At 42.5% G+C, this 23,519-nt stretch overlaps 1 protein-coding gene across 1 annotated transcript; it reads left to right on the top strand.

The window, feature by feature from the left end:
* Window positions 1-232: 232 nt before the first annotated feature.
* Window positions 233-22,061, top strand: RAB20 (RAB20, member RAS oncogene family). The gene is made up of 2 exons (XM_072350934.1): window positions 233-512; window positions 20,949-22,061. The coding sequence occupies exons 1-2, from the start codon at window positions 341-343 to the stop codon at window positions 21,467-21,469; spliced, it is 693 nt and encodes a 230-aa protein (XP_072207035.1). The 5' UTR covers window positions 233-340; the 3' UTR covers window positions 21,470-22,061.
* Window positions 22,062-23,519: the final 1,458 nt, after the last annotated feature.

Raw genomic sequence — 23,519 nt, 5'->3', positions numbered from 1 at the left:
TGGCTCTGTGGGGATACGGCGGCTGCAGCTGTGCCCCCGGGCTGGAGTGGGGCTCAGTTACGGAACCTGCCCGAAGGCCTGCGGGACAACTCAGACTCCACGCCGGGCCGAGCCTGAGGCCCGGGGCCACGCAACTCCCGCCCGAGTCCCTCCCCCTGGCGCCGGCCGGGGGAGGAGCGGGGCCGGGCCGGGCCGGGCCGGGCCGGGGGGAGTGGGAGGAGCAGCGGGGGCGGCCGCGCAGTGGGGCCGGATCGCGACGGCGGCTCCAGCGGAGCGCCGAGTCGGTGCTGCCCGCGGCGGGGCCGCCTTCGTCCCGCCGCTTCCGGGGCCCGGCGGCGCGATGAAGAAGCCGGACGGGAAGGTGGTGTTGCTGGGGGACATGAACGTGGGTAAGACTTCGCTGCTGCACCGCTACATGGAGCGGCGCTTCCAGGACACCGTCAGCACGGTCGGCGGCGCTTTCTACCTGAAGCAGTGGGGGCCGTACAACATCTCCATCTGGGACACGGCAGGTGGGCCGAGGGGCTGTACGGGCGGGTTGGGCTTTCTCTTGTGCAAGACTTCGGCTTGCCGAGGCTGCACGGGTGGGGGCTGAGCCCAGCTGCCTGCACGGGACGGTTCTTCGTTGGCAACTGATGAGTTCTGTAGCCCCGCCGTGTTCCATGTACCTCTATGGGGACTCTGGGGAGGGAAGTTCTCTTGCTGTGTCACTTCGTGTCACGATCTAGTCCAACATGGCTTTTCCTGTGCCAGGAATTGAGAAGGAGGAAGAGGGGGAGCGAAACTGCCGAAGGGTTGCGTGGAGACTTCTTGGAGGGTGAGGAGGAGACGTGTAGGAGATCTGGCTACTAGTTCCACCAAAGTCCTGCCTCACCAAGAGGATTTCCCTTAATGCTCATCTGCCTTTTTGTTTGTTTGTTTTTAATTTATTAGTGTATATAATTGCAGTGTATCACTATATAGCATAGCTGAGGCTGGAGCAGGAAGCTGGAGAAGCTCCAGAGCTGCATCTCAGCCAGCCAGATGAAGCACCCAGATGGCTCCTTCTTTAGAGCACTAGGTTAGAGGTGGTTGCTTCCTGGCCGTCTGGGTTCCCTCACACCCCATGGTGAGAGCTCCTGCTGTTTCCTCATCCTCAGCAAGACTTCTAAATCTGCATAGGCAGAGCTGGTTGAAAAGTGTCCAGCATTGGGAGCGCTGTAATGCGTGTTCCCCGCTCTCCTGTCTAATTCCCTCTGGTTGGGAATTAGTGTTGAGCCTGACATCCTCTCCCTCGTCTCCCAAAGGTGCTGGCTCTTGGGTGGTCTCACTGTTGACTTGTGCTCCTACAGAAGGGTGGAAGTTGCAGAAATAAAAGATCAGAGGTTAGAAATGCTTTAGCACCACAATGTGACAGAATTACAGTTCAACATTTGCTCCTGGCTTACCTTCCTGAATACTGAATGCCAACACCAGATGTCTGTCTTACCTCTGCAGTCCCTTACACTTGTACACACAGCAATTGAGAACATTAGGAGTAGGAAATGAGGGGGTGCTCCAGCAAAATGCAGTTACACAAGGTTAACTGTACTTGTGCATACTTGTAGTATGTTCCTTGTACTAAGGGACATGGTTTAGTGGGGAAGTAGGTGGTAGGTGGGCAGTTGGACTGGATGATCTTGGAGTTTTCCAACCTTGGTGACTCTATGAGTGCATGGTCTAATGTTTATAGTCCGTGTTGTATTCTGTATGTGAATGTCGTGGTTGTCTTTTGTTTAGTTTTCTCTTATCAGTGTTATTTGGAGCACTGTTACCTCCGTGGAAGTCATTTGTATTTTACGTTCTGTTTGGATGGTTGTTATTCTGACATAGGTTAGGCGTTTGGCTGCAACAAGGTAAACCTTAATGCAAAGGTTTGAGTGTTAGATGAGTTTATCCACAGTAGCAGTGATGGATTGTGGGTTAAGTATATGTGGATATTAGTACTACAACAGTTCAAGTGCTGGTCTGAATTATTTAACATGTGTGTCAGTTTTACTCATCACTGTTGATCTTGTATTACTTCTCGATCTGTTATTCAGGAATATCTTTCATTTTTTCCAGAAATGATTAAAATTGCGTGCTAAAAGGTTTAGAGTGTGCCTTGCAGTATTGTTACATGGAAATGTGCGTGCTCTGCCAACTTAAGTCTGAAAAGCAAATGAACTATTCTAGGTGGGAGTCTCCTCTTGGCTCTAAGTTCACACCCATCCTTATCCTAGGAAGATCAGCTTCTTAGTCTAATCTGAATCTTTCATATTCTTATCCGCAAGCCTTGTAAAATGGGTGCGCAGAAGTTGTTAGACTTGATTTTTTTTTTTTAATTTTTTTAAAATATATATAAATATATATAAATATAAATATATTTAATGTAAATGCTGGCAGCAAGTAATTTGACATTCCCAGTTTTCCAATCTGATGATTAAGAAAAGTCGTTTGGATGTTGCATCTGGCTCAAGGAAGCAAATAAGCTACACAGGGAAGAATACCTGAGCGAAGCGTTGTTTGCTTTGTTCTTGACATTCTTTCTAGCTATCTGCTCTTGGCTGTCTTCTCCATTGTCAGAGGCTTGGCTAGATGGCCTTGTGTCTCACCCAGCCTGGTTGCTGCTGTTTTCTTGGAGCAGAATAACTTCCTCCTGTGAAAGAACTGGAGGTTGGAGACTCAAGGATGTCAAAGGATGTGCGTGTGTATGTGTATTTATATGTGTTTACATATAGCTATAAAATTTTCTAGATGGTGCTGACAGCAGTTACGTAGCAACCCAAAACTTCCTGCTGGGCATCAGTGCTGTGCAGCACTGAGCCAGTATATAGCCTTTTATCTCTGGTACTGCAAACACATCCTGAAGTTCTGGTGGTCTCAGCACTGTTCCTCTTTTAAAAGTACGTGGAGTATATGAATAACAACTCTATGAGAGTGTTTGGGATTTTCAGGTCTGTTTTCTGATGCCTTAATATATGAAAAAGAAGAACTCGTGTGTATGTTAGTTTTCAGTCTCTTTAACTTGCTGCTTGTTCATCTGATGTATTAGCGATGCTCCTGGAGACAAGGTTTCTTAACTGGTAGTAGTCAATGTCTCCTGTTTTGGTGCCTTGGAACAATGCAGCAGACCAGTAATTCAATCACAAGTATGCCATAAAATTCACTTTGTGATCGAAATTATTGTGTTTTAAGACAGAAGTTGCCTTTTGAATTTACCAGCAGAGAGTCATGCAGTGTGATAATGAGGAAACATAAAAGTTAACTGGAAAGACAAACTTCTTTTATTTCCCTCCTCTCGTCTTAAGCTAGCTGGCTGAATGGGAGAATTGATTTGACTTTTCTTCTGTCAGTATTCAACTATTGAAGAGGCAGAGTTGAACTGTAGTGTTCTGGTTCCCCTCTCCCTCGGTCTTTGTGCCTCTTGACTTTGGTTTTTCTTTTGGTGTAGACGTACGCTTCCTTCAGCACGTTTTTCTCCTGGGAAGCAGGTGACTGAAGTTCTCAGGAGGAACGTAGGTTGGTGTGTGACTCACTTCTTTGGAGTACAGGGTTAGCCCAGATAGTTTGGTCTCCCTGCTGCCCCAGAGGCTAAAGTTACTTGGTGTGAACAACTTGAAAATTGCCTGTAGGTAAGAAGGAAACGTGGTCCTCTGTCATGATGAAAGAGAAGAGTAGAATTAAAACATGTCCTTTCTTTACAAGGAAGGAGATGGATAGTAGCCACTCTGTTCAGTATTCTGCTGTTTCTTGCTTTTGGAAATGGAGGGCTATAGTGGGAGAGAAGAAACTACAGGTGAGGTGGTTAATCATAGCCTAAGATGACCCTGAGGCAGGAGAAAGCCTTTCTGCACTGGGGGTGACAGAGTAGCAATTGAGACTGGATCTTGATCAGTATGTGCTGAGGTGTGTTGGAGGAGGTTGGTTGTTGGAAGGCTTTGGAAGGGAGCACCTCAAAAAGTATCTTGAGCATCATGGGTCTTTTAGTGAGGAGTACTGCTCCTATGAAGCAGGTTCAGAAGCAGGAATAAAGGTTTAGCTTTCAGGACATCCATGGAAGCATAGTTTTGTTGTTGTGAAACACTGCACTAAGGGGTTTAGTAAAAAGTTAGAAACACCTTGTCGCAAGGAACTGCAGGGGGGGAAAAAGCAAAAACAAGAACAAGAAATGGGAGATAAAGTTTGCAGATCTTGTTTACTCAGATATGGCTATCTCGCTTTATTGAAAGAGGAATTTTGCTTCTCGTGTTTATTTTTAGTACAGTCTCTTGAGTGGCAAATTGTTGGGGAGGCTAAACCATTTGTTTTGTTTATTGTGTTTGATACAGGCCAAGATGAATGCCATGTATGAACCTCTGTGGTAACTTCTGTATTCAGACTCCCACGTTAAGTCCATGCTTTGCATGTGGTATTTAATAATATCAGGCAATGTGACTCCACTGGTCTAGCCAAAGTGGGAAATGACTTTATGGTTCAAGGAGACTCTTCAAATCGTATCAGTAACCTGAGCTTTGTTCCTGGCTAAAGCTGTGTGGTGTTGTGCCATGACATTGCTCATGTTCATCAAGCTGTAGCTGAGGTTTGCAGTGTTGGAGTCCTTGGTACCATGTTGGTTTCTGTAACAGAAGGCGTTGTCTTTGTTTGCTAATTTGTGCTGAAGTGAGGCCTGAGTGTTAAAGAACAAGTATGTATTTGTGTCCAGTCTGTGGTGCATGGCCTGTGTTCTTGTTTTTACGTGAAAATTTTGTTTCTTGGCTTTGTCTGTTCCGTATGAGTTTGTACAAGCCCATGTTTTAAAGCCCCAGATCTTAGGTTGGAGCAGTATGAGAATCTTCATAATGAAAAGTTTGTGTCTCTGGCATTGCATTCTTCCTTCCCTGCTTACTGAAGCAAGAAGTGCATTTTCCAGATATCTCTGATAAAACTGACTTGGTAGCTGAAAGCTTAGTTTAAGTGATGGCTCTCTGCTTCATGACGATACTGACAAAATCTGTGAAGAGAGGGAATGGTGTAAGAGAGCAATGGCTAGTCAGGCAATGGAAGTGAAATTGCAGGTGTGTGGAAATGCATCTTCCTGGTGCATCAAAAGTATGGTGGGAAAAACTGGAGAAAATTTTGGAAGGATGGCCACAAACTGAATTATTTACTTCAGTATATTAGTCTGCTAGTTGGGTATGTACAAAGGCTTAAATAGGTATTCTGTGCAATAAAGCAAATTACTAACGCCCTATTACACTCTTCATTTTGAGCTTAATATGGGTCATCTACATACCTGAGCTGCCTCATGTAACAGTTTTAGGGTGGAGGGGAGGACACTGGGATGAAACATTATGGAACACTTTTTTTTCCCCCTTGCATTATTCTCTCTTCAGCTGGATAAATAGTGATGTGCAGAACAGCAAAAACCTTAGTTGGTTGTAACATACACATGGATGTGTGTCAGGGAGAATCTCTTTGTACAGCTCTGGTTATTTCTGAGGTACCGGGAACCAGAATGAAAAACAAGTATTTATTTAAAATTAGTATTGTATGTTTAGGTGCCTGAACTTAGGCAGTCTGGATTGCAGTGTTGTCTTCTATTGACTGTGTAGGCTTCTATTCTTTCCTTCAGAAGGAAGGAGACAGTTTAAAATACGGGTAGACAACTTGTTACTTCCATAGCTTTCCAATTACTTCGAGCATGGTACAGGATAGGCAACCAGTAGTTTGTTCTGTAGCTTTCCAATTTGAGTGTTTGTGTATGTTGAGTGCTCTTCTTGATTCACCTATGCTTAGGTGCACGTTATGGTGCACGAATCTCAAACCTAGGGAGATTCACAGCCAGTTCCATGCTGCTTTGGCCAAGCTGCTCCTGGTAGTTGAGCTAATTCATGTATTTTTACTTCATGCTGAAATAGTTTAGTTCATAGTTTAGTTGTCTGGTGCACAGCAGTTGTTTGGTACAGTCTTGTGTTGAAGCCTGTAGCCATGTGAGCTTCCAGGAGATTTTTTTCCTATGGCATTGTTTCACTATTGAACTGAAGGTGAACTTGGTCATTCCTTGTCTGGGTCATGCTGTAGTGTTGCAAAACATCTGAACAAGTAACCTTTGTTTGTGTCTCTGTAAGGAAAGTTACTGAGTCTGTGGTGGATACTTCTGGAGCTGTTAGAAGTTAGGGAATATAAAGAGTCATTTTTGTCTCCCAAGTCCGACTGATTAGATTAGAATGTTATGTGGAACATCCTGAGATTAGATCATCAGGTGTCCAACTTGTGATACATTACTTTCTCTGCTTTGCTCGTGTTACACTGTGTAACTTCACATGCAGATGTAGGGTTCTAGAGAAGGAGACTTGGTGATTAAACTTAGTTTACCCAAGTGGTACTGCTGAGAGCAGAGGTGGTCAAAGGGTTAGAGGGCTCCCCTCTGAATTTGACCAAACTATCAATGCAAGTAAATTGCCAGGCTTCAGCACAGGAGATTGAGGACAGTATCTCTTAGGACAGCCAACTCAAAAAGCATGTGCAAGATTTTCTAATGTTACTAGGCTATTTTTGCATGGAAAAAAACAAATTCAGAGAAGAATCTCTTAATACTGTTTTCAAGGGGAGATAGATCATTAGATGTGAATGAATATTCTGCTGTATCTGTCCCATCTCTTAGAAAACTGACTAGAGTTGAAGTGGGCTTCGCATGGGCCATCCAGGAGCCAGTCATGGAAGGACTCTGCTGCCAGCCTAAACACCCATCTTTCTGTTTAGTAGCAGTGAGAGCCCACTTCTCCCCACTGTTTCAGCTCTTTATAATTCTTTTTTCCATCATGAAAATAACTCATCATATCCTCAACTACAGATAATACAATTTTTCTTCTTTTTCTGGTCTTCAGGCTAATGGGTTTAAGACTGAAATAATTTTGTTCATTAACAGTTAAGTATCTGGTATAAATACTTCTCCCTGTTCTCTCAGCCTCTCCTGTCCTCAGCTGATCTAATGGCATTTCTTTCTGTAACTCATTATGTGATTTAATATTTCTAACCATGGATTTTGTACTAAAGAACAGAATACAGAGAAGAGGTGTTTTCCAGCCATCCAGCTGCTCTTGTGTACTTGGTTTAAAAGTAATGGTTTTCATTACTGCTGAAATAGCAAGGACGTGTTTGTTTTACCATTTGCAGCTGATGACTGCTTAAGAACTTTCAGTCATATAAATTATTCATCTGTGGATGGTTAAATATTTGAGATTTTATTCTTCTCTTACTTGTATTTGTAAAGCAAAGGATGACTTTGGCTTTCAGGCAAATGTTGTTCCTGTAAAAATGTTAACTAGGCATCTCAAAGAAACGGCTTGCTAGGAGAGGCAAGGTAAATGAAGTGCAGTATACCCCACAAAGGACGTGAAGAAAAAGTTATGTGCATTGAAATGGTGCTTAGCAAAAAAATGTCTAAAATGTGTATTAATTCCTTTACATGGTCAGCCTGCTTACAGTCACGTTCTCAGTCCGCTAAAGGACAGCAGTGTAAAAAGGTGCACACCTGGTGTTGTGCCCTTGTTGAGCTGACCTTCATGGAGCTCTCCTCCCGTGTCCCCAGGGGTTTTGTCTGCCTGACTTCCCTGTCTGGCTGCTCCTTGCGACACTTTATGCTGTGGAAGTTCTCAAAGTTCACTTTCTGTTCTTTAAAGTGATGTCTGTCATCTGCGTGTACAAATCTGTTGTTGCTCTCGCGACTATTAACTGCTGAACCTAGAAAGAAAGACGTAATATTATGGTTATATTTTAGGGTTTTTAGTTTATTTGTTCCCATTTCTTCTGCTGCCTTTTGCTCTCAAAGAGAGCAAACATTTTGGATCTTGACATGAATAAATCTATAGTGCTTTATAGAGTAATAAAAAGCAACCACAAAACAAGCAAAGAAAGAGCTCTACGCAGTTGAGTCATCACCTTCTAAGCTTTGTAAAAGGGATCATCAAATCTCTTGGGTGGCTGCAAGTGGGACACACTGTAAGAAATAGCTGATAAAATGAGGATTTTGTTTTTTTCCTCAGTCCTCCCTGAGAAGCTGTTACAGGCCGTTGTTTACTTAAAAATAAATCTTTAGTGATACTGAAAATGCCTTGGTCCACTCACCCTTCTCTGGCCCCTGCTCATATAATTGCTTCTTATTTTTATGAGGAGGAAAAAGCACTATCAGACTTTCTGTAGGCCGTCAGCTTTCCCTCCCACAGCAGACAGCTCTATGTGTCATACTCCTATAGTTCCCCTTATCTCCTTTCCTGTTGTAGCATTCTGTGCCCTTTCCACGTCATCCTGCTCATCTTCTTGGTTTCTGTTAAACGTTGGAAGCCCAGTGGCAGATGCCGCCTTCTCTCTTTGACCTAGAGAAGCTGTCTCATCTTCTTTAAAGTGGAAAAAAAGATTTTAGTGTCACTGTTACTCCCATTGTGCCAGGCTGGATAACATTTATAAGGCAAAATCGATGTTTACTTTGCCTGTTTTATGCTTTTGGTTTCTTTAATTAAATGTCTCCACACAGTGAGTACTAAATATGCTCTTAAGAGTGCAGGCAGAGAAGCCTGAAGTGGAACTGAAAGGAAGAAGTGCTGGGAATGCAAAGCTACATCTTCACCTTGGCCAGCGTGTGTTCTGAGAGCAGAAGTCCTCTGCCATGTGATAAAGGTTATCTGAATGTGGTGAGCCTCTCCCATAAGAGCCAGGAGGCAGCTGCCTGGTACAGCTCTGCTTTTGGTGCTTGCTGAGGACGGCCTTTTGGGTCAGTGGGACTTCTGCTTCTGCTGAGCAGCAGCTATCCAGAGACAGCTGGTGAGGAAGACTGCAGCTGAACTTAAGCTGGTTGTGATTTGTGATGGGTAGGAGCAGTTGTAATTTTCTTGAGGATAAATTCTCCATGAATGAGTTGCTTACGGTCTTTGTTGAGAATCTGCCTATAAATGAATTGATATTGGAACTTATAATTAAAAACATGACTACTGAGTGAGACTAGGCTTATATCCCTTGTTACTAATATGATGTACATCATAGAATGGCTTGAGTTGGAAAAGACTTCACAGATCATCTGGTTCCATCCTCCTGTTATGGGCAGGGTTGCCAACCACTGAAACAGTAAGTGAAATCAATCCAAGTGTTAAAAACCAGGAGCTAATATACAGTTATCTACTACAGCAGGGTTTAATTTCTCCTGAAATAAGAGGTAATACCAAGTATGTGCTGGGACAGACCATCTTTGGCTGCCTGCTGTTGATCTGATAAGCATGGCTTCCTCACATGGCTCAGACGATTGTGCAGGAATTATTTCTCAGTGTTATAATGTGTTGTGCAGAAGGTCACCTCTGACAAAAAGAAATGGCAGCTCCCAAATGCAATTTTTCTTTATTAATGAATCCTGGTCTTGATTTTTTTTCAGAATTTTCATGTTATATTCTATTATTTTTTATTTTTTCCCCCATGGTGAACAGTGGTGACTACTGGAATTCAGCTGCTGTCTTGCACTGATGTTTGATTCTAAAAGCCTGTTCATTTGGAAATATTTGAGCTCTCTTCTTCCTCTATTACCTAATCCCCATGGATTTGGAAATGTATAGGTAGGATAAAAGGTTTATGGAAGTAACTTGTAGAAGTAATGCTTGAGGTTCTGTCCAGGTATGACTTAGTAAGTAATTTCATCTCCAAAAGGAACCATGGCCAATGTATTCAGGGCAAAAGCAGCCCTTTCCAAATGCTCCAGGGTGCCAGTGTCTGTCCCAAACAAAGCCATGCTGTCCCTAATTACGATGTGTTTATTAAGTTTATGGTATTTCCTCACTCAAAGAATGGTATGATGTATCATATTGTAGTGACTTGGAGTGTATGTAATTGCTCTCCAAAAACCAAACCAAAACAAAAACACCCCAAACAACAATCAAAGAACTTTAAGGGGAATTTAGAAGATTAAAAAGTATGTTGTAAAAAGAACTCAGGGGAAAGCAAAATATCTAATGAGGAAGGCTGAATAACCTAAGTAAACTTTAAAACAGGAATAAAAATGAAGAGAAACAGGAAGCATTTCTCATCTGTGTGGGAACAGGCAGATATTGACTTGCTAACTGTCTTCCCTGAGAGCTAATAGGGGTTCAGAGGGCTTTTTGGTTTAATCTAAGGAAGGTGATCTCAATTAACCCCACCCATCTCTGATTTCTGTTTTAAATATCACACCTGTATCAATGTTTGCTTGAGTGAATTGGAGGCCACGTTGACTTGCCAGCAACTTGTTGAGCATTATGAAATACCCAGCGTGCGTGGAGTGATCTCCAGGGCACTGAGCTGTGCTAAAACAAACCCAGCCATGCATTCCTGCCTGAGCTAAGGACCAGCTCTCCTTTTGGAGAGCAAACATTGAGAGGGATTGTGGGTTCTGAAGATCTTCTGTCTGCAGATAAGGAGTCGGTACCGAACTCTGCACGTAGAGGTGGGACCATCTGTAGTGACTGTTCCTCTGTGGGAAAGAGTTGTAAGGAAAAAGTATCAGTTTTCAGGTACTGGAAAGGAAAACAAGCTGCTTTTAGAGTTAGTATTGTGGCAAATGAATTGCTATTCTGCAGGAGTGACGTTTCTTTGAGGTGATGAAGTGGTGCTCCAGAGGGTATTATGGGGAAAGGCTTCTTGCGCAACCCTGGGCTGAGTCTTGCATGGCTGGGGTGGTTCCACGCCCCTCTGTGTAACTGGCCTTGTTTCCTTCACTGAGCAATAGCTGACTGTGAAGCAGTTAAGGACTCTATGCTATTGCTTCCCACAGAGCCACAGAGCTCTTCCAAAGTAAATCCTAAGTGTTTTTTTTTTTTTTTTTTTTTTTTTTTTTTTTTTTTTTCTCTCATCTGAAAATAGAGAAATACCAGGAACATCTTTTTTCTATTCTCATCTGTTTTGCAGATGCACTCAAGATATGTTTGCTGGGCTGTCAAGGCAAGGTCAATTCTATTTTTCATTTACTGGGCGCTGCACAGCTGAAAATACGTGAGCTGCTCAAAGCTTCTGGGATCCTTTCCTTTGCTTTAACACTAAATACACTTCAAAAGAACTAAATCAAATAAGTGGCTTGAGAAAAGTAAGTCTTGTCGAGCTAAATGAAAAAGTTACTTGCGGAGACAGAAGTGACAGTGGCATCTTGCAGTGCAAATAGGGCTTTTATTGCAGGGCTATCTGGAGGGTTTTTTTTGGCACAAAACATGCTGGATACCATGGCTAAGGACATTCTTCTATGTAATGTTTTGTGCTATAATAACATATGATTAAAATGTGTATGCAACAGAACAGATTCCATTGTGCCCCAGAAAAGTTTAAGTTAGTTCCTGGTCTAAATCTTGTACAGAATAGAGATCTTCTCTGAAATGATAGTGTTTATCCTTTTTATAGGAGCTATAAAGTTCCTTTGGCTGGTGAAGGCATTCCTGATTTGATATCACGAACGTGCACTTAGTCCAAAGACACTCAGCTTGTAAGCCTCTGTACAAAAATAGGCAGTCTAAACAAATGCATACTGTTGCAAGTGAAGGTAGACTGACTGCCAAGCTAGATTTTGTTCAGGCAACAGTTTGTATTTGGTACAAGGTCCATTGACCTGGTAGCAGATGGCAAATTGAACCCTTGGTATTTTGTGCTGTCCCAGAGCCTAAGAGTTGTTCTGAGACGTTTATGAAGTGTAGAGGGTGATGAAAGCTGTGAAGGATTCAAGTGACTACATAAGTCTTAGTGACGCTGTTCTGTGGTCTTGGTTGTAGTGTAACACAGGAAGTAATACCCTCTTTTTTGGAAGAGGGTATTTTCAGAGCTTCTTATAAAAAAAATCAGTCTGAAAGCTAAAATACAGCAGATTAATTTGTGGGATATTAACTTCTCTAGCTGGTTTATGAAACACAGATTCTTTCTCTATCACAAGGTGAGGGCTAAGTGAAATCTATCATCATTGTTATGCAGGAGGTGAGACTCAAATGAGGATTGCATATGCTTATCTCTGATTTTACTCTGTGAATCCTCTTCTTTCCTTTCTTGTTAGCTCTGTCTCCTTCCTCCTATAAGTGTGTGCAGCAGGTCTGTCTTTGGGAACCAGTAAGTGGAAGTCTTTATTGCCAGTTATGGAGTGAAAATTTTCAAGGCTGGATTGGAAGAGTTCCTGGCTGAAGCTGAGTAGTATGACTAATACGAGAATTGAAAAGGTGACTGAGTGATGTTTGTTGTATCTGAGGTGTGGATGAGTCACTTCTGTGACTTATTGTACATTGAGGGAGATAATGGTGGACTGAGCCATACAGATGTCAGCTTCTAGACACCCGCTTTTAGTTTGCCTTTAGATTAAGAAGCTTTTACTTAAAATCACATTTCTTCCAAACTGTCTTATTGTTAACTTTCCAAAAAACGCATAAAAAAAAAAAGCCAACCCAACCAGCAAATCAAAGCAGAAAACTCCAAAAAACCTACAACAACTTCCATTATGTCTAGTTGTGGATTCTTCAAAGGCGTGCTGTGAGTAAAGCTCAGGTCTTTTGAATCATTTCTTTAGTGTAAAAGAAAAAATGTTGTGACTAGGCATTCATTTGGGGGCTTCTGCTATTCAGAAAGATAACCTCAGAGGCTGCTAAATAGAACTAACCCTGTAGCAAATGTTACCATTTTTCTTTTTTTTTTTTTTCCTGATATTTTCATTAAATGCATTTTTGTGCGTGCCCTTTTGTCGCAACAAGACGTCATCTTCAGCCAAAACTCAGATGATCTTGTAGATCATTAACTGACTCCTCAGGGCCCTTGGCATGTGACTCAGAGTGCGCTATGTGGTGGTGGTTCTTGAGTAACTTTCCACTGTGCTATTTGCCTTAACGATAACAGACCCATTTAAGTAACTTCTTTGGAAGAATTGTTGGATGTGAATTGTGCCGCAGTGTATCACTTCTGAAACGCTAATCAAAGGGATGCTTTAATAGCCATTGAGCAATAGGTTGAAACTGCTTGACCAGTTGGCACATTCCAGTCTTGAGGAGGAAGTGCTGTTCTCAGAAGGATGGAGAAGGATGGTGACATTTCCCCAGCTGGTGAAAGCTGTCATAGGGCTGTGCTGTTATCACTCTGTGTGCACATAGTAAAAAAAGGAAGCAAAGCCAAAATACAGTTATGAGCATTTTTTTTCCTGATGGAAACTGTAAGAAGAGAAACAAATAAAGCACAGTTGCTGCTATTGTTTGTTTTAGCTTGTTTGTAAGGTGACTTTCCTGTTTAAAAGGCTAGGAATAAGCTTGAATCTCTAAAGGAATATAAGAAGTGCTAATACTAGAAAATTAATCCTCTTGAAAGAAGGTTCCTATTTTAGAAGATAGGTGACATAACTACAATTTTGGGGCAAAATCTTTTACCTGTTTTGTATTTGGCCACCTCTTGTGAAACACAGGCAGCAGAACTTATTTATGGTGTACCAGTTATTTTTAGCTCAGTTATTATATTTAAAGGGGAGGAGGAAGAAATAGACAAAGAAATCAGGTTTTTGCTGTCTGTCATTAAATGAATCAATATTCTTTAGTTATAGGATGTACTGAATGGCCCCAGCTCTCTCAGCTTGTCCTCATAGGAGAGGTGTTCTATCCCTTGAATCATTTGGGTTACCATTACTGTAGCAATAAACAACACTCATTCAATTATTCTGTCTCCTTGTTAGTAACAGATGCAAGCAGTCACTATGTCTCAACTGATCCTAAACTCTCTGCAGGATAATGAAAGTGTAATCTGTAAGTAAACTACAGAAGAACAGAATGCAGTTGTACACCCATCATTTTCACACAGTTCTTTTTGGTGTGTCCGTGATGCTGAGTTAAGGAACACTACACCTATAAGCTCCAAAGTGGCTGCACAAACCCTTCCCACAGCAACCAGGAGCCTTTCCTTGGCAGCATCTCCAGGCTGCCATGCTGAATCTCAATGTGAGGGCAAGGTGCTGTGCACTCAGAACTGTACTGCCTCCTCTTGCAGCAGACCAACTAATAAGCCCCAGGTTATGGGGGGAGCCCATCTTTGAGCCGTTGCTCAGACTTAGTAACTCCTTGAACATCCCTAACTTGCCATCTCTGAATGCCTCAGGGTGACTGTGGCTGTAAACCCCATGTGCTGACTGCATGGTTTCTGATGCTAGACCTTATGTTTTAAGTCATTAACATGTGAAAAGAAGTTAGTAAAGACCAGACAAAAAAACAAAACAAAACAGTGCCTGGGCAGTTACTCTTTTGCAGAAAGTGAAGGTTTGGTTTGTTTGTTTGGTTGTTTTTTTTTGTAGTTGAGAACTAGAAAGGTGCCTTTTAGAATTCACACACTGAAAAATTGTTGTGTATGCACTATGATTAACGTACCATTTCATCATCTGAGTAGAGCCAGGGCAGTTTTTGCCTTCCCTGAAGATTTTGACACTGAGATCGCCCAGATATCTTGATTCCCAATTTCTCATGTTGCTAAAGCATGGAGTGACTGCTTCTGCTTGTGTGGCTTTCTTGGTCACACTCACTGGCTGTTGCACAGAAAGATAGCTTTACAGGCCTAAAGTGATTTGTGTTTATATAGCGGGGATGTTTGCAGGATATTTGGAATCTCAGACTTCATCAGAATTTGACATGTTTGTTCTTTAAGTTGAAAATTATAGAATATCCCAAGTTGGCAAGGACTGATGAGGATCATTGAGACCAGTCCATGTAGAGATTTATGGGATGAGGGTGACTCTTTTTGCCCTTTTAAGTTTTTCTTTAATATGAGACTTCAGCAATTATCTTAAGTTCCAACTGGAGATGCAGTAGGCTTTTCCCAGTCATATACTATGTTGAGATCTCTTCTTTGGCAGTTTGGCTTTGGTGGATTTTCTTCATGAACGTATTGAATTGTTTTCCTTTGTTCTTTGTTCATGTAACCAACACAGCTGTTATTTTCTTCTTCCCCACAGAACTCTTTCTACTTTACAAGATGAAAGTGAAACCCTTCGGGTATTAAGATCTGTACTTTCCCGTGTTTGAATTATGTTCTTTTTTGGCCAAAATATCCAGAGCTTAATAACTTAAATAGTAGCTCCTGAAGTAAGATGCAGTTCATGCCTTGAGCACTGATTAATTTCTGAGCAGCAAGTACTAACAAAATAGGTGTGTCTTGATTTTCAGTAGAGCTTGAGGTCTGTTGTGTTCTGAAGCTTCCATAGGCACATTTACATTCTATAACAGTGTGAATGTATTCTGCTAGGTAAAGGTGGAGCTTAAATGAACGTTTTGGTTACTCAACATTCAGTGGCTTCATATTTTTGTTCTGTTTTTTTTTTTGTTTGTTTGTTTTTCCTTCCCCAAAGACTTTTATTCTGAAGGGAATTTTGTCTGGGAGCAAACCCAAATGTTGGCATTTCAAATGGATTGGGAAATAGGTATTCAGACAGCTTCTGGGTATGTAAAAATTGAGCTATCTGGTGTTTTCAGACTCATTTGTTTCCACTCATTCCTACTTACATCCTCCATGTTAATCCTTTGTGATGGAGAGCTTTACTTTTATCCCCAGGTAACCACAAGCACAGTCCAGTTCATCTTAATAAAGTTCCTGACTTTCAGGGAAACATGATAAAGCTGCCTAGAAGGAATAAATTTCAGTATTTGAACGAGAAGTGAAGAACTTTCACTTCATCAAGTGTTAGAACTCTGCAGCCCAGGTCACTTGTGGGCAGGGGAATTTTCCTGAAGCCTTCAAGGACGTTATTGCTTGTTTTTTGATAGTCTCCATTTAGCCTGGTGTACATACACAAACAGATAGCTTGGTTTCTAGCCAAATTGTTTCCCCGGATGTCATGTAAAGGGTCGTAACTTTACTGCTCTATCTGCAAACAGAAGGAAATGTGTTTCTTGAGAAGGATCTTCTTTGTCTAGACTTGTGATCACACGGATGGTCCTGCTGAAGCAACGCAATGGCGTCAGGGTCACCCTTGAACCTTCTTCTCACTGCAACTGAATCCTCATTTCTTTCTGGTGCTTTTCTCTGTGCTGTTTTGTGGGTATCATATTTCTCTCTCTTTTTTCTTTCTTTTTTTTCCCTGTCTTGGCTATCTCCTTCAGGCACAGTTCCTGTCTCACTTTGTACATGCTTGGATTCAGACCCTCCTTGGAAAAAAAAAAAAAGAAAAGAGATTTAGAAATCAAAAGGGAAAACGTAGCAGATACATTATGTTTGTGTTATTTCCTCTTGACTTGTGCCTGGATTATAATCTTGCTTAAACTACAGTGAAAAGCCTTGGAAGAGATGTGGTCCTATGGGCTGTCTCCAAAACTGTCTTGAGAATTTTGCCCTCTTGTTAATTTTAGATGCATTACAACTCACCTTTGCCTACTTTTTCACTCTACATATTTAATTCAGAAACTCAGACTTCTTTCAGACTTTGGCATCAGAATAACAACATCGCTGTTTTTTAGCGCTTTCTGGAAGACCTTTTTTGCTCTTTAATATTTGTGGTGTTTTATTCCCTCAAGACCTAAGGTAAAAGGCTGCTTTGCATTCTTCTGTGTGCTCAACACTGAGAGATTTAAAACTTGTTCTTCCAGTGGAGGATTTCTTGGAACTACGTGTGGGAAGTTGAGTTGCTTTAGAAGGTGCAATGAAAACCTTTGAAGAGGTGGTAGGTAAGAAACGGGTTCAGATCTGTCTGGAGGATATCTTCTACCCTCCCAAACATCAGCAACACTTCAGAGGCTGCTTGGGCTCCTACCCAAGGAACGGCAAGCAGGGTGCTGTAGGAGGCTGACTGGCCAAGCCTGGGCATCCACCTCTGCTCTTAGCAGTCTTCAAATTGAGCCTTGCTCATTTATCAGCCCTGCCTCTTTCAAAGTCTGCTTTTCCCTTCCTTCTCCCATGGAATCCTTATGAACTTTGTGGTGCTGAAGTCAGTTTGGATTTTGAGCTCATCGGCTGCACTGCTTCTGGGTGTGCAATGCCTCTATTGCATGTGCTTGCTGGAAGAGCCTCTGTAATACAAATGGTGCTGCAGATAATTATATGCTCACCAGAGTTGCTAAACTGATATAAATAAGGCAAAAATGTGAAAATAAAAAAGAAAAATGGAAGTTAATTTTAGTTGCCCGGCTTTAAAAGTTTCCTTAGTATTCCTTTGATGTTGATTTGGTTGTACTTGCAATTCCTTTGATTGTAAATTTGATATAGTCCTCTCTTTTCTGTTGCTGTTCTTATTCTGTCGTAGTGAAATTGCTTAAATATTGGAGTTGGTGTTTACTGTTTAAGTGAGCTGATTGTGTAAGAAGACATCTTGTTGGAGTAGGACCCATTGGTTCTAGACCAAGAAATAACTGACCCTACGAAGGGATTGGCTGACTGCTTTAGCAGTGGGGTTGGACTTCATGATCCCCAGAGGTCCCTTCCAACCCTGATGATTCTGTGACTGTGTTAAGGTTTTTCTCATTAATGTCTGATAAAGTTTTGGCTTTTATTATATTGGCTGACACCTCCAGGAATAGCTAAGACACAAATTTAAATGCTTTGGGTAAATCTGGGGACATTCTGCCTACAGGGGCGTTCCAGCCCTTGAGTGCTACAAGTGATGTGTATAAAGAGATTGCAGCAGAAGTAAGTTATGCATTTTTTTTCTGCATGTTTAAGTAGATTGTGTTGCGTGGGTGAGCGAGAAAGACTGCCCGTAATTCCTCTGATATAATTAATCCCTTATGCAAAGCAAATTCTTCCTTTTGCTTCCCTCTCCCCGCCCCCCCCACCTTTAAACAATATGTTAGTTGTAGTAACAGTCAGTTTGTAGCTAAAATGTAATTGTGTCATAGTTTATATTATGTTGTACAAGATTAGATTAGCATACAAATTATATAAAACAAGCAGTAGTATTGTTCTACTATTCAGTTGCTGCAGCAAATGATTCTGGGGGCTGGATTTTATAGCTTAGGCATCTCAAGTGGGAGAATGGGGAGAATATATGTTCCACTGTGGCTTCCAGACCACAGTGTAATCGGGATTTTGAGGGAAACAAAGTAGGTCATGGCACAAACTTATGCTGAAAAACGGCAGGCTTCTAAAGATTCAGCTGTAGTGTGACTGAAAGCACAAATGTGGACGTGGGATTAGATTGAAAAGTGGGAAAGCAGTGACCGCCCCTACACCCCCATCTTCCTCACCCTTACCAAGCAAGAGCGTCTCTTTTCTTTTTTGCCTTCTTTTCTTCTTTCCACGTTCCTGGTTGAAGAACTTCTTTTTGCTGGAGGAAAGCAAATCAGAAGTTACACAAAATTGCCCAGATACAGTTCCCCATAAACTTTGCCTAATGCTTTCATAGAATCATAGAATCACCAAGGTTGGAAAAGACCTAAAAGATCATCCAGTCCAACCGTTTCCCGAACGCCACTCATTGAACTTTTGACTGCTGAAATATCATATGACAGTAATTTCCTATTATTCACTGTGTAAGGAAGTATTTTAAAGTATTCTAACTGCGTGAATGCTTTTTTGATGAGAGATCCTCATTTTTTTTATGTTACGAGAAAGGAATGGAGACTACACATGAATCTGTGTATGGTCATCCATTTATATTCCTTTTCAGTCATTCACCAGCCTGAAATATACCACTGTTTTTACTCACACAAAGGTTTTTGTATTTCTGAGCATCTTTAGCATCTTCCTTTACACCTCTTTATGTTTTCCTACTGTATGCTGACCTGTGTTTTTCAGCACGAGTTTCTACCTTTCCCATTCAACAGTCATTTGCAATGATTTCACAGTACTGTTACTCTCAGTGATCAGTATCTTCCTGCAAAAAAACCACACAAAGGTAATCAGATAATTTCCAGACCTTCTGTAAATGGAGGCCCTGTGTGAAAAGGCTATATGAAAAGAGTTGATCAGTTATGATGTTTGAAAGAGTGTAGTTGGAGTCGCCATCTTGGCTGTCTCCTTTTCTTTGTTCAGAGTTTTATTTGGTAGTAACCGAAGATTGGTCCTGATGGCCATTTGAAATCTGGTGCATTTGATCTTCTCCATTCAGTTCTGGGAATAAAAGTGAAGGTGCTGGAGCAAAATTCCATATGCTGTAGATGTGTAGGGAAAGCTGCAGTTCCCTGTAGGAAAGGAAAAATATTGTTCTGTGTCTCATTTCCCATGGTCCCTTTGTAACTACTGGTAGACATTGATTGCTTCCCAGTTTTGTCTTCCAAGAAACAGTTCTGAAGGAGACCAGTGAGGCTTAGCTGGAATTGCTGTTAAGATACTCGCTGAATGATGAAAAGAAAGAAAAATTTGGCTATTAATTGTCAGCTATTGAGTGATGAACAGAAGAAGTCAAATGGGAAGTAAATTACTGTTCAAGTGAAATTAGTGGTCATTTGTGTTGTGTTTAATGCACTAAAAAAAGTACAAGTGGGATAGGTGTATACCGTGCCATATACTAAAGATCAGGAGTCTTTTCCTGTAGAGCCAGTATATGTAAGAACTGGGGATGGGTAACATGCCACTAAACTGCTCACAGTCACAGGAGTGTAGGAGCTGAGAGGAACCTCTGGAGATCCATCTAGTCCAGCCTCCTGCCTAAGCAGGTTCTCTAGAGCAGGTCACACAGGAAAGTGTCCAAGTGGGTTTTGAAAATTTCCAGAGAAGGAAACTCCACAGCCTGTCTGTGGCAACCTGCTCCAGTGCTCTGTCACTCTTACAGGAAATAAGTTCCCTGTCATGTTCAGATGGAACTTCCTGTGTTCCAGTTTGTGCCCACCACCCCTTGTCCTGTCACTGGGTACCACTGAAAAGAGCCTGGCCCCATCCTCTTGACTACTGCCTTTTAGTTATTTGTAAGCGTTGAGAAGATCGCCTCTGTCTTCTCTGGGCTGACTAGCCTTAAGTTTCTCAGCCTTTCCTCATACAGGAGATGTTCCAGGCCCCTAATCATCCTTGTAGATCTCCATGGGACTCTAGAAATTCCCCGTCTTCCTTGAACCAGGGAGCCCAGAACTAGACACAGTACTCCAGATGTGGCCTCACCAGGGCAGATCAGAGGAGAAGGATCGCATCACTTGACCTGCTGGCTGTGCTCTTTTTAATGCACCCCAGGATGCCATTGGCCTTCTTGACCTCAAGGGCACACTGCTAGCTCATGGCCAACCTGTCATCCACCAGGAGCACTCATGTTGTTCACTGCAGAGCTGCTTTCCAGCAGATCAATCCCCATCTTGTATGGATTTGTGTGGTTATTCCTCCCAGGTGTAGGACTCTACACTTGCATTTCTGGAATCTCTCCAGGTTCTTCTTTGCCCAGCTATCTAGTCTGTCCGGGTCTTGCTGACATACAAGAAAGCAGTGCTGCCATTCAGCTATGCCTCCTGGCTTTGTATCATCCGCAAACTTGCTGAGGGTATGCTCTATCCCTTTATACAGGTCATTGATGAAGAAGTTAAACAAGGCCGCAGGATCCTGAACCCTGCTATCTCATCACTGCTGCAGCCAAGGCTGCCACCAACGTTCAGAATCTGAGAAGTGAATTGCTAACTTTGATCCAAGTTTTTGAAGTGGATGTACTTAGAAAGTGTGAATCAAGTTTAGTTATGAATTGTAGCAGAATTCAACACAGTAGAACTTATTTTGTGTCTATAAATGACTGTATAGGTGAAATGAGCCATATGTGTATGTGAGCAGGGTGGTCATTCATGGGGCATAAACTAATATGCAGTTTTATTTGTTTGCTTGTTTTTCTTCTTGTAATTGTGTTTGCTTTGCCACTCTTGCATGGTTGCTCATCTTTACAGATTCCCTGCTCTAGATCAGTGTGCATTGAGCTGAGCCGCTCTGTGGCACTGTTGCACTCTTAAGGGAAAGAAAGAAGGGGGGTAAAAAACCTTACCATTGTGTCTAATTGGTCTGAGTTAAGTTGGTTGGTAATGCAGCTTCCTGCACACTAACTTATGTTGCATTTAAACCTTTGCCAGGCCGGGAGCAGTTTCATGGCCTGGGATCCATGTACTGCAGAGGAGCAGCCGCCGTCATCCTGACGTATGATGTGAACAACCTGCAGAGCCTGGTGGAGCTGGAGGACAGGTTCCTGGCACTGACAGACAGTGCCAGCGCTGACTGCATCTTTGCTATCGTTGGGAATAAAGTGGACCTCAGTGATGACTGTGCTTCGCCACCTGATGAAAACAGACCTGAGAAGGCCGTTGCCGGCTGCAGCTCAAAGGTGCGAAAACAAGTCCGTGTGGAGGATGCCATTGCGCTCTATAAGAAGATACTGAAATACAAAATGCTGGATGAGAAGGATGTGCCGGCAGCTGAGAAAATGTGCTTTGAGACCAGCGCAAAAACAGGATATAAGGTGGACTACCTCTTTGAAACGGTGTTTGACATGGTTGTACCAATAATCGTACGGCAGAAAGCTGAGGGGCCACCGCAGACTGTAGACATTACTGACTACAAACCGGCCAAAAGGACAAAATCCGGCTGTTGTGCCTGAAACAGTTACATGGCAGAAAAAGTGGGGGGGGACTGCCTGCTGGGGCAAACAGAGGAGTGTTTGCAGCACACCAGAGAGGAAAAAGCAAAGAATAAATAGACTGTAATGGCTTACGTGGAAGAAAAAAAACCCACAACCCCAAAACAAAACAGGAATAAGCCACCACAGAGTCTCCTGAGCATTAAATGGGAAACTCTGCATATGAGAATGGGAGTGAAATGATGGAGGACGTACCAGTTTCCAAGGGCTCTGTAGGCAACTTGTGTGGGTCCATTTGGTAGTGACAATCATCTGAACAGTTTAGAAGAAGTCTTATTTTTTAATGACTCGCCACTTCATGTTACATGTAAACGATCTATCTGTATGATCTATGCAGCTTCCAAATGGTTATCATCTTTTTCCCTTGTGATTCTGACTTTGGAAGATGGAATGTGTGGTGCTTTTTTTTATTCTTAAAAAGAAAAAAAGAAAAGAAAATCCAGGTATAATTTATATTTGTAGCTAATAAAGATATTACTGTCATCTCATGTCAGGTCCGACATTGTAAGATTCAGAAGCTGTGCTATTAAAATCACTGTGGATGTGTACTGTTAACATGGAGGCTTTGTTACTGTGAATTTTGATGTGGGCTTTCACGTACTCACAAGCAGCGTCACGGACCTTACTGCTCTATCTAGAAGCTGCAGGAGGAAGTTTTCTCCTTTGTTTGTCTCCTGTAGTTCTTTTTGGTGTCTAAAGCAGGACAAGTAGGAAAAGAAACTCCCTTTGTACAATAGAAAGCACACCAAGGAGCACTAATGAGGTCTGTGGCATCTTTTCTGCCTGCAGTAAAGAGGAGGGGCTTCATACTGCTCCTAGAGCTTCCCAACTGGTGTCCCACTGAATACTATACATGTTTCCTGTTCTGCAGGTTCTTCTGCAGGGTCTCCTTCATCTTCCTACAGACGCTTCTGGCATCGTTTCTCACAGCTAGAAGGTTAGATGTTCATATGGGTTGTTGTCTTTCTTTGTCCTACCCAGTTCATGGTTGTTTGGTACACAGGGAGACCATTCCCAAACAAGTGAGGGGCTATATTATGACTGAGTGTACATTAAACATTTTTTCACCAATGTGACCTCTTGAGAAGCTTAGCTCTTTGGCTACAGTTCCTTGAGAAATGCCTGGGCTGTGATAGATTGTCGCTTTGCCAACCATGGAGGACAAGGGAGTGCACAGCAGGACCCAGGAGACCCAGCGATGCATGGAGGCTATTGGTAAGAGCTTAGGAGGGAATCTGGATTGTTCAGTGTGCATGCTGGCCCTGTTTCTTTACTACTTGCTGAAGTCACATTCAAGCAGAACTTGAAGGTTTATGGGACTTGATGTAGGTTTTCTTTTTTTTATTATTAACTTAAGCTTGTGCTACAGCTGAGCTCCATTTGACAGCACAGAGTTGATGCGCACATGTCCTAGTTTTCACATCTTAATAATCTCCCCAGCTAACGTGTGGTCACGTGGATCACTGCAGAAAAGAGCATCTGCTTCTGGAAGATGAAATGGTGCAGGAGAGCTGCTGTCCTGGCATGGTTTGGGGTTCTGCAGTTGCAGTGAGCCCAGGGCTGCCACCAGCACAGAGGCTGCAGTGAGTGCCATTGCCTGTGGTGATGGGAGGAAACTGCACAGGGGAATTTTTGACACCAGGCAAGTAGTGGCTGAGCTCCCCAGACAGTCAGAATTCCAATCCCCTGAGCACTGAGGCAGTAGGTGGCAGTGCCCTTTGGGCATGTCTTGGCAGTGTCCCTCCTTAATGCCAGCTCTTCTGTGTTCTGCCAACTGTGGTATATTACCCTGCCCTCCCAAGGCTGCTTTTCTCATTAACAATTCCACTGCATGGCCTTGACTCGAGCCTTTCATGGCTGTGCATGGGGATACCTCTTCATGTGGGTTGGCAGTGTTGTATGAAGCTCTGCCTCCCCTGCTGGGGATGGGGAAACTCATTCTCCAAGTACTTATTGTTCAACTCTTTGCTGTATTTATTGTACTGTACCAGCTGTGCTAGGCTGCGACCTG

This window comes from Excalfactoria chinensis, chromosome 1, assembly GCF_039878825.1.
Source record: "Excalfactoria chinensis isolate bCotChi1 chromosome 1, bCotChi1.hap2, whole genome shotgun sequence".
In the NCBI taxonomy this organism is placed as follows: domain Eukaryota; kingdom Metazoa; phylum Chordata; class Aves; order Galliformes; family Phasianidae; genus Excalfactoria; species Excalfactoria chinensis.
Note: the sequence above shows the minus strand (reverse complement) of the source record. Positions and strands in the feature narration are given on the sequence as shown.

Bases quoted from the DNA above. Each gene is read 5' to 3' on its own strand.
- RAB20 (XM_072350934.1), top strand. From the start codon at position 341: ATGAAGAAGCCGGACGGGAAGGTGGTGTTGCTGGGGGACATGAACGTG. The intron at 513-20,948 runs GTGGGCCGAGGG...AACCTTTGCCAG, and splicing joins CTCCATCTGGGACACGGCAG to GCCGGGAGCAGTTTCATGGC.